The sequence below is a fragment of the Salmo salar genome, chromosome ssa15 (assembly GCF_905237065.1).
Source record: "Salmo salar chromosome ssa15, Ssal_v3.1, whole genome shotgun sequence".
NCBI lineage: Eukaryota > Metazoa > Chordata > Actinopteri > Salmoniformes > Salmonidae > Salmo > Salmo salar.
Window position 1 is genome coordinate 74,780,229 of NC_059456.1, and position 11,820 is coordinate 74,792,048.

The following is an 11,820-nucleotide window of genomic DNA, read 5'->3' on the forward strand; positions in this document are numbered from 1 at the left end:
TTTAACATTTATTATAATTTATAAAACATTTGTAACGTTTATAAACATGAATATGCATTTATAATGGCTGGAGGTCATTATGAAGTGTTACCTGACAGTTCATCTCTCCTGGACAAACCATGTAAACATAAATAGTACTGACCTATTACGCTAGACTCTCAGTTAACCGAGATTACCGGACAGTAGAGTGCTACTGTACAACAGACGAGCTCCTTTGAACTAATAGAAGCTGATAAATCAGATAGTATAGGTAAGATTAACTTCAAATCTAATATCAAATGTACTGAGAGGAATGCAGTACAGTCATTTGAAGGAATGTGTATTATTCAGTCAAAACAGATACATTTTACTAGTCAGTCAACTGTTTTTCATTTTGAAAAAAATATATAACTTTGGTAAAATGAGCACATGCCAGTAGACTGGTGTTATTTCACCCAGGATCAGAATCTGTGATGCTCCTCTCGTTCTCTCTCATGGCCCAACCTCGCTGTCTGCTGGTGTAAGTAACACAGTCATCTCTACACTTGTATTGGAGCCCCACGTCTATGGAGTGCCTGTCTGATGCAAATGACCCAGAAGGAGTTAAATGTGTTGTTATGTGTGCTGTTTGGAATTGCAATTTTTAAGAGCAATAACTACTTTATAGTGGTTTATAATCTGGCAGTATTGATAGTATTGTGGAGGTAGTTTATACATGGTACTATAGCGCCCTCTAGTGTATAAAATCTGACAGAACACAGGAAAATGCTGTCAACTCTGAAATGCCATATATTTGAAATGTAATACATCCACAGTTCACAGAACAAACCATACAATGACAGAAAGTCATCTAACAGAGGCCATCAAATGAAACAGCCTTAATTATGTATAAACAAAAAATAATGGCACATATTTGTAGTCCCCTAAATAAATCTGGTTACTGGCTCAGCACTCTAACCGCTAGGCTACCTGTCACCCCATAATAGTTAATACACCTTTGTTTTGTACTGGGGTATGCGATGATTTCACATAGTAAAATACTTTGAAGTTGATTGAATAATCAAACACAGCTATATTTTTTATATCCATTCTGTACCTTTACTTTCTAATATTTGTCATTCAATTCCAAAACATACACACTATATTCATGTCCTCATCCTAACACATTGATAGTGTATATCTCTTAGAGCACTTTCCACTGGCATATTATGTCTCTTCTCTACATTTAGGTACCTTCGTTATAAAATATCAATATATCTGTCTCTTTTCGTACACTCATAAATATCATACATCTCTTACCCAAGTCATTTAAACCTTTGTTATAGGTTATATTTATCCAAACGACATTAACAGACCTCAAACACACTCTTAAGAAATGGCTTACAGGAATATTATCATACACACCATCTTGACCACTTCAGTGGATTGGACATGTTTGTTATTGCTAACTTGATGTTCGTAAGTTATAGTGCAAACATTTCAGGCACAGCAAAACATAGCTTTATCCCTCAATTTTTTTTAAATATCTATATTTTTACAAGAGGACACCACAGATTTCACATGCAGTCAAAGGATGCTCCATGCTATCCGGTATCCTTGCGTCGTCCCTACCCCATTGAAGTTGAAATGTAAAATGGTTAAGGGGTTAGGGTAGGGACGTCCCAAGGAACCCTGATAGGACTGAACGTCAAAGCACCCAAGATGAATTCAGTTTCCATGGGAGAAAGGGGTAAAGTTAGGAAGGACGTAGCTGTCCATGGTGACTGTCCCTGTGTCAGATGGAGGGTGTTTGACGTAACGGCTTCTCTCCAGATGCCTCTTCCCTGCCTCTTCTCCGCAGGTATCGGATGGCAGACAGCGCACTTATGTTGGCCAGGAGAACTGTGCAACGTTCCGTGGGAAAAAATATCACATGAGCCAGTACCATGACTGCATCATTCTTGACTAAACAACTAATTACATTTTCTTATTATCGAATTGAATGTTTGAGACACATTGTATAATAATGTAATCATATAATAACTCATAAGAACAAATAGATTGCTCACTTAAATATTTTAATACTAGACTAGAATATAACAATATTCTTCAAAATATAACATTGGCTTTAAAGGTCAACTGCCCCTTAAAACCAACTTCTCTTGTTTAAAACGGCATGTGGCATCAAAATGAGTAAGAATAGTTTATTTTGTAAAAATGTATTTAACCGTTATTTAACTAGGCAAGTCAGTTAAGAACAAATTCTATTTGCAATGACGGCCTACCAGAAGGCAAAAGGCCTCCTACGGGAGCAGGGATAAAAATAGGACAAAACACATATCACGACAAGAGAGACAACACAACACTACATAAAGAGAAACCTAAGACAACAACATAGCAGGGCAGCAACACATGAAATCACAGCATGGTAGCAACACAGCATGACAACAATATGGTAGCAACACAACATGGCAGCAGCACAACATGGTAGCAGAAAAAAACATGGTACAAACATTATTGGGCACAGTCAACAGCAAAAAGGGCAAGAGGGTCGGGACAACAATATATCACGCAAAGCAGCCACAACTGTCAGTAAGAGTGTCCATGGTTGAGTCTTTGAATGAAGAGATGGAGATAAAATGTTCCAATTTGAGTGTTTTTTACAGCTCGTTCCAGTCGCTAGCTGCAGCGAACTGAAAAGGGGAGCGACCCAAGGATGTGTGTGCTTTGGGGACCTTTAAGAGAATGTGACTGGCAGAACGGGTGTTGTATGTGGAGGATGAGGGCTGCAGTAGGTATCTCAGGCTCTCCAGAGGGTAGTGTGGTCTGCACAACGCATCACCGGGGGCAAACTACCTGCCCTCCAGGACACCTACAACACCCGATGTCACAGGAAGGCCAAAAAGATCATCAAGGACAACAACCACCTGAGCCACTGCCTGTTCACCCCGCTACCATCCAGAAGGCGAGGTCAGTACAGGTGCATCAAAGCTGGGACCGAGAGACTGAAAAACAGCTTCTATCTCAAGGCCATCAGACTGTTAAACAGCCATCACTAACATAGAGAGGTTGCTGCCAACATACAGACTCAAATCTCTGGCCACTTAAATAAATGGACTTAATAAAGATATCAATAGTCACTTTAAATAACACCACTTTAATAATGTTTACATATCCTACATTACTCATCTCATATGTATATACTGTATTCTATACCATCTACTGCATCTTGCCTATGCCGCATCACTTATCCATATATTTATATGTACATATTCTTATTCCTCCCTTTACATTTGTGTGTATAAGGTAGTTGTTGTGAATTTGTCAGATTATTTGTTAGATATTACTGCATTGTCAGAACTACAAGCACAAGAATTTCGCTACACTCGCATTAACATCTGCTGACCATGTGTATGTGACCAATAACATTTGATTTGATTTGATTTTGATTTGAGATAAGGGGGAGTGAGACCTTAAGAGGGTTTTATAAATAAACATCAACCAGTGGATCTTGCGATAGGTACAGAGATGACCAGTTTACAGAGAAGTATAGAGTGCAGTGATGTGTCCTTTAAGGAGCATTGGTGGCAAATCTGATGGCCGAATGGTAAAGAACATCTAGTCTCTCGAGAGCACCCTTACCTGCCGATCTATAAATTACATCTCCGTAATCTAGCATGGGTAGGATGGTCATCTGAATCAGGGTTAGTTTGGCAGCTGTGGTGAAAGAGGAGCTAGTACGATAGAGGAAACCAAGTCTACATTTAACTTTAGCCTGCAGCTTTGCTATGTGCTGAGACAAGGACAGTGTAACGTCTAGCCATGCTCCCAAGTACTTGTATGTCCCCAAGAACACAGCGGCCTCTATCATTCTTGAATGGAAGAAGTTTGGACCCACCAAGACTCTTCCTAGAGCTTCCCACCCGGCCAAACTGAGCAATCAGGGGAGAAGGGCCTTGGTCAGCGAGATGACCAATAACCCAATGGTCACTCTGAAAGAGCTCCAGAGTTCCTCTGTGGAGATGGGAAAACCTTCCAGAAGGACAACCATCTCTGCAGCACTCCACCAATCAGGCCTTTACAGTAGAGAGGCCAGACGGAAGCCACTCCTTAGTAAAAGGCAATTGACAGCCCACTTGGAGTTTGCCAAAAGGCACCTAAAACTCTCAGATCATGAGAAACAAGATTCTCTGGTCTGATGAAACCAAGATTGAACTCTTTGGCCTGAATGCCAAGCGTCACGTCTGGAGGAAACCTGGCACCATCCCTACGGTGAAGCATGCTGATGGCAGCATCATGCTGTGGGGATGTTTTTCAGTGACAGGGACTGGGAGACTTCAACAAAGTACTGGGTAAAGGGTCTGAATACTTATGTAAATGTGATATTTGCAAAACAAATAGTTTTTGCTTCGTCATGATGGGGTATTGTGTGTAGATTGAAAAAAACAATTTCATCAATTTAAGAATAAGGCTGTAATGTAAAAAAATGGGGAAAAAGTCAAGGGGTCTGAAAACTTTGCTTGTTTCCAACAGTTTCTACCAATTGCAAAGACATCTGAAGTCATCGGTGGTCACAGAAAGACCGATAAACATCTTGATTTTGTGTTTAGCTGAGATCTTCTATGTATAAAGCGACACGGCAGGGCAAAAAAAAGTTTTGGGAAACATCTCGGAGATTTAACCATGCTCAGACAAAGGTTCTAACGATGGACTTAGCCTTAAGATGCTATTGGGAAACCAGGCCTATATTGGGAAACAAGGTCTATAGAATGTACATACCAGCCTTCCAGGCATCTCCAGCTTGTGGGTTAGCGGACTTCAACACCCAGGAGGCAAATGCGATGCAGACTAAACACATGTCTGACTGTCTGAGAGGTAGAAGGGAGGCATCTAATCCTAGAAAGGACACAGTATGTGGCTGTTTAAATAGTCAAACAAAATGTATCACATTCAAGATTGAACATTCTCTACTGTTCTACTCTACTGTTCTACTCTACTGTTCAACTATGGTGGATGCGTAATGAGGCCAGCACAGTACAAGTTGGCTTGGCTCAGTAGATTGAAAGAGATATTTGACTTATATAAGTATAATAGAATAGATGGCATATACCTATGCAATGATAAAGATGACACACAGGTGAAACTGTTGGTCTGAAAGTACTTTGGAGTACTTTGTGTGCTCTTTGGCTACAAAACTAAAATATAAGATCAGTGGGGACGTGGCATTGTTCAGCTATCTTGTGAGTACACTTGTCCCCATGAAGCACAGAGGAAATGGGCTTATTGTGATAATGCACGTTCACGCAGGGAATATGTCCAGGAGGAGATCAGTGCAATTATCATTGATCTCAAATCCCATATCTGCTGCAGACAGACTAGGCCTCATTACATTAGGCATGAAGTTTCCTGTTCTTTCACACTGTGCCCTGATCAGGTTCCAGCCATAGCGGTAATTGGACTAATTCCAAACAATCTAAAATGTGACACTGGGACAGCTCTGTGGCACTCAGGTATTTCTGTGCACCTTAAAGGGATGTTCTACTAAAGAATAAGGTCCACGTTTGGCTGTTGTTGACTCCCAGACAGTTTTTGGATATGTGTTTTGCTAACTTCTCTTTAAGGAAAATCTATGGGTGAATCATTGTTGATCACCATGTTAAACACATTGTGCTATGTGTGTATATTGTGCTATCGTGTATATGTATGGTCAAGGTCACTGTTCTGTCTTAGAGCTGCTTACTGGATGGAATGGTGCTCCTTTGGCCACCATTGTGGGCCTATTTATACTTACCATTTGACGGCAAACGTGAATAACGCTTGGCACTAGGCAACTTGAGAGGACACGGACAGTGATTGAGGAAGAGTTATCACGTGCAACCATTCCTCTGACACTTGGCTTAGCACTACTACGTGCGTCTAGTCAATGTTCATTGACAGCTGGATTGAGGGAGCACGTTAAGATCACAATAGTTAGTAATGGATTATGACTAAGGTCTACATCTAACATGTGATTGTCATCAACTATTAGATTGCACTACATCTTGCCAGCTTGCAAAATTTGGCATGGTAAGTTACTTGTCTGGTTGATGAGACGTCAGGTAACCAGATTACAACCAGATAAAAAAAACATCCTTTTACAACCAGCATACAACTTGGCCATGATGTCAAGAAATGTATCAGTTTTCCCAGCTAGGTTAGATACATTAAAAAAAGTAAAATACTTCAAGACTCCAAGTGCTGAATGTGCATAATAACATGTATGCGATAATAATAGAGAAAATGGCCTTACTGGGATTAGCAACAGCCATCTGCAGATCCGGATATCTCCTCTTCTGTTCGGCCAGCTGTCTGAAGATCCTGCCCTCTAGGTTGTACAGCAGTTGATCAGGAAAAGGCTTGTCTTGGATGCCCAGCGTGTGGAAGGGTCTAATGCTTCTGCGGAATGAACTCTTGATCTCATCCACAGGAACCAGAGACCAGGAGTCAGATCTCTGACTTCGGCTGGTGGAGCCAGTGAGGCGGACCTTCCGTAGGGAGAAAGAGTTTTTCCAGAAGAAGTTCTCACTTAGACCCTCGTCTGTGAAAAAGTCCTCATATATGTCCGGAGCCACTATTACACCTTGGGTCTCATTTGGCTTATGGTTAAACCGCGTGATCACCCGTATCGGACTTCTGTCTTGGTTATCTTCCTCATCCGAGTCTGCAGACGAGTCACTGGAAAATAAATGATCGTAGGCCTCCGGGAACTGAAGATTCTTGTTGGCCGAATGTCCGCGGGAAAAGATGGGCAACAGCTCATCCTTGTTGTGGCTTGATGCCTCCCTGACAGGGTAGAAGAAGCTTCCTGCATCAAACTCAGAGTAGAAATGCTCATAATCAGGGACTGAATCACTGTTGACATAGTAGGCGGCCATGTTGTCTGTTTCTGATGGACTGGCCTCCGATTTATTTCCTCCAAAGACGTACTGGATGATCTCAGAGAAAGAGATCTGATTGCTTTCTGTTGACACATCCTCCGAAAAAGATGCTGAAGGTAAAGAATTCATGCCACTGTGTTGCCTCACTAAATGTCCATCACTGCAGGACTCCATTTCTGGTTCTCCTTCCTCTGATATGACAGCTGGTAAGGGCCGACCTTTCAACACCTGGGAAAGTGGTTCAACTTCCAGAGCTAGTAGGTTCTGCACGCTGCCGTTTTTGCTAATTTTTCTTAAGTACTGTGGGGCACTGCCTGAAAAGATTGGTCGGGGGATGTAACTTGCGGAACTTAGCATTGCAACATTTTCTGGGTATATACCAGCCCCAATGCTCACTGAGTCTGGCTCGCTTTCCCACAAAATACCAATAGAGTTGGATGATTCATCTCTCGTGATTGGATCAGTGCTTGGATTATCAGCACTTGGATTTTGTGAGAATTCTTTGTCAAAATCAAAAATGGTGGAAATGTCGCCACTGGAGTGGTGAGGTTTGGAGTCGTCCAAGTGAGTGAAGTAGCCTGAGTCTGCGGCATCAGAGCTGTCGGCTGCCTCAGCCTCTGGTGGCTGGGGGAGAACACTGGACTGGTGGGCATTGCTGACCATACGTAGTCGCAAAATGTCATTAATGGTCAGCTTCTCCATCTCATTCCAAAAAGCGGAGATGGCGTACACAGGACGTGTTTCGTCAGGTGCTTTTTCAATCCCCTCACACTCTGCTGTTTTGGCTGTGCTAACAGTGTCTTCTGTTTTGACCTCTATATCAACTTTGAGTTCTGGTGTATCTTGAGATGTATCCTGACTGTCATTTTCAGACATGTCCCTCTCCCTCTCACTTGTTGCTTTGCCTACAGAAAGTTTTGCTTCTTGACCATTGAATCTGGTTTGAATATCAGGTGTATCAGAGCTTTCAAATAACGTTACTGGCAAGTCTATGTCAGTGTTACGTTTATCTGGCAGTGCTATCATATATGTTTTGTTAGACTGAAACCCAACAATTTGGTTACCTTCCATTTTTAAATCAGGGGAATTAGAAAGTGAAATATTTGATTGAGTTAATGGAACATTCTCTGGAGTACACAAATCAGTGTCTTTTTCAGTGACATAACTTATATAAGTATTATTTATTTCATCTGCCTGATTAGAGTTTATAGCACTCTTTGGAATAACAGAGTAACAAGAGACAGTTAAAAGAGGTATTGCTAATACAGGCCTCTCAGTATTTGCATCCAGAATAATAGTTGACTTAACTCTCTGACTTCCATATGTTGTTTGACTGATTACATCATCTGATTTTGAACAGCAGGGCTCATTGAAACTATTGATTTTGCCAGTAGTGTTAGTGCTGACCACTTCTGATGGTATACTCTTATCAAGAGTTGGGATGAGTACATTTTTTAATTCTTGGTGCATCTTGAGGACTATGTTTTCATGAGCAGGCAGTTGCAATGTGTTTGAAATAATAACACTACTGCTGCCTTTAGAGACGAGTAAGGTGTTCTTTCTGAGTGCAGTGTTATGTTCTGTTGATTGTGGTGTATTGAGAATCTCAGATTCGTGCAGTTGCAGAGGCCCAGACTCGCTTTGATATTTTGCGATGTTATCTGGGCCAAACTTTGCTTCCTCTGTGACTGGAGATGACTCACTAGAAGCACAGGTGGACATCGAGACTGGCAATCCAGGACATTCTTTAAATTCTGTTGATGGCTGTAATTGTAATGCGCTGCTTGGCTGTAAATTTGCTGCCACATTACCATCATAATTAGGTGTTGACAAACCGCTGTCAACAGCTCGACCTGGTGGGGATCTTGATCTATCAGTACATTCACTGTTTACAGGCAAGCTAGATTTGGCTTGTTTGCAGTTAGCCTCCATACCAAGAGGCTCAGCTTTTACTGGCCTCAACTCATTCTTCTCAGTTAGCGTTTGACTTTGACGGTCTCTTAGAAGGGGAGTTGGTAAATTGAGGCTCACTTCGTCATGCTCCACTGCAGTTGGCCCAGGTGTCACATTGTTTATGGTTCTCTCTTGGAGTATTTCTGAGTGTGTGGGTGGACACTGAGAACTCTGAGTTTGGTGAGCTGAGGATTTGATATGCTCACAGCCGGCCTCATTCATGTAAACTGCAGTGTAATCTCTTGTTAGTCTTACATGAGCATCCATTTCTATTCCCCGTGCACCTCTCTCCTCCTCAGAGTCACTATGATTGGCAAAGAACTGCCTCTTGTACCCTTGGCCAGCATCCACAATACTGACAGTTTTTTTTCTCCTTCTCTTCTTTTTAATGGTGAATGATGGAGACTGATCTGGGCTCCTTACGCTCTGTTGTTCTGGGTCTTTCTTTGGTGATGTGACAGCAAGGTATTTGCCTTCTGTTGATTTATTGTGTGGCATCACTTCAAGGTTTGTAGATGAATCCCTATCAGGGTTAAGGCATGAATTAGAGGTTTTCTTAAGAAGTGGTTTATCTAACATGATATCCCCATTACTCTCATCACCCACACTTTTGCATACAGCTAACTCTGAGTTAAGCACTTTCCCAGAGGCAGTTGTCTTTAATGACTCGGCTGTCATTTCCAAAATTTCTTTGAGTAAGTCACAGGATTGACCCTCCCTTTTCTGCCTCCCTGCTTCATTTGCTGGCACAAACAACCAACCCTCCTCTCTGATGGCCAACTCTACATTGGGATTGGTGGATTTGTCAGTCTTGCCCTCAGAGGCATCATTGACTGTGAGCTCAGGGGCCATCTTGGAGTCAGGCCTATCTGTTGTGTTGGCATTATCTGGCTCTGTGGTTTCCATGCCAGTTGCTGCCTCACTGTTGACAGACAGGGAGTTGAACTCTGGGTTGTTTATTGGCAAAGCGTCGTCATTGGCTCGTGGCCCATCACCACACACCTCCCCCTGCCCCACCTTGCTGCTTTTCTCCACTGTTGCTTGGCTGTGTTCAATAAACTGTTCAGCCTCCGGGAGACTTTTAAGCCTCTCAAAGAACCGATTGATAGACTCCAGGTGCACATCTTCATCCTCGCTGCATGACAGGACATTCTCCAAGCTACCGATACCGTACTTGTGGAGGTAATGCTCCACGGGAGAACCCTCGGAATCCCGGGGGCCGTCCATGGGGCAGACAGCCGACCAAGCATCTGACTTGAGGTCAGCTCGCAGACCCTTGTCTAAGAAAGTGGACCCTCCCGCATCATCAACATCACTCAAGCTGTAGTCACTAATGCTAGAGTCCAATCCAGCCAGCGCGGGGGGGTGGAGGTCACACTCCTCGCACTCCTGGAAGAAGGAGTCCCAGTCACACTCGGAGACGTGCACACTGTGTTCATAGTCATCCATTGTGAGGAAGGGTTACAAAACAGTTTCACCACTACCTGTGAAATAAATCAACACAGTGCTTTAAATGTCACTGCAAACATGGTGTGACACCTGAGAAGATAAAGATACTCGTGTCTCAAACTAGTTCAACAAAAAAGTGGGATTCTTAACAATGCTACTGCAACAAATGACAGATAACGTCAACTCTTGAAAATCTTTGTTTGCCATCAGTTTAGGCCACATGATGTCTCAACCAAGTATTGGCTACGTTTGCCAAGTGCATTGCGAAAACTTGTTTGAGGAGAGCAACTAAGACCTGCTTTGCAAAAAGCCTTCATAGATAATGTCTGCTAACGCATGATGGTATGCTTTGTTGTGGCCTATGAGCCCCCACTTGATGTGCAATTCCTTCTGTCTAGGTGGGGAAATGTAATCATTAACTAAAATAAAAAGATAGTTTTCAGGAAATTCATGTATGTCACAGAATCACTAACTCCAACATTACTTGAAATGACCTTAACTATTAAAGGACTCCCCCACACATCTGTATCAGAAAGTGTATTGTCCATGTGTGCAGCCATAAGGTCCTACCTGTTAAGCCTCCTGCTGCTGTGCCACTCCTATATAGAGTGTTATGCTCCGGAGTCCCAGCAGTGGCATGCTGTTTCTCTATGTGTCCTCTGGTCGGCCGTCCATATGTTGTGAGAGTGCAATGTGTCAGGCCCTATGATTCGTTATAAATAGAGCGGTGCTTCGGTGCCTCTTATCACGTAATACACGCAATGCTCCAGTCTGGCGCTTGCCATCATTCCCAACAGAGGTATAACGTTTCAGCACCGTAAATAGATGCCACACTCACAAAGTGATCACAAGATCTTGAATGTCTACGTGATATTAATGTAGTTTACCCACTTTGTCACACCTTCTTCATGCCAGTTAGACAGCAAGTGGTCTTTCGTATAAGTTTATATTTTTGGGGTTCCTTGCTTCCTTGTAGTATTAGACAGATTCATTCTAACATTGGTTGTATGGAACAGCCAGGGCATAACACAACTGTACCCGATGTTTCTGCAGTAAAGTCTTGCGAGGCAGCTAATGCTCCTGACAATGGCCACACTCCCACGGAAGAGTGTCATTTGTGGCAGTCAGTCAGCTGATACATCGCTGGTATGATGTCACTGGGTGACAGAGGATCTGAATCTTCCCCTTAGACACACTTGACACTGTGGACAGTCAGAGTGAATGCCAGAAAAGGTTGGAGTGCTGGAGCGGCCATGGAAAAAAATGGATGCCAGTTTATGTGAGAGTCGTCTGACACAGGCCATGTTGCAGCCAGAATCTAGCTAGCTGATCCCTCCATGCAGGGCCAGCTCTAGCCTTTTGGGGGCCCTAAGCGAGATTTGTTTAGGGGGCCTCCCCACCAAGGGGGGAAAAAAATGGTGTCCCTCCTCTTGACAGTGGAGAGAACAATTTACTTTTTAAAGTCAATTTCCTGCATTTCTACACATTTTGCCATGGAGCATAGAGAAAATGTTGCAGTTTTAGAGCAAGTTTTCTGCAGTTC

At 42.7% G+C, this 11,820-nt stretch overlaps 1 protein-coding gene across 1 annotated transcript; it reads right to left on the reverse strand.

The window, feature by feature from the left end:
* Window positions 1-750: 750 nt before the first annotated feature.
* On the reverse strand, window positions 751-11,408 carry perm1a (PPARGC1 and ESRR induced regulator, muscle 1a). The gene is made up of 4 exons (XM_014146001.2): window positions 10,848-11,408; window positions 6,248-10,312; window positions 4,738-4,854; window positions 751-1,860 (listed from the first exon to the last, which is right to left on the reverse strand). The coding sequence occupies exons 2-4, from the start codon at window positions 10,275-10,277 to the stop codon at window positions 1,754-1,756; spliced, it is 4,254 nt and encodes a 1,417-aa protein (XP_014001476.1). The 5' UTR covers window positions 10,278-10,312; window positions 10,848-11,408; the 3' UTR covers window positions 751-1,753.
* Between the last annotated feature and the right edge of the window lie 412 nt (window positions 11,409-11,820).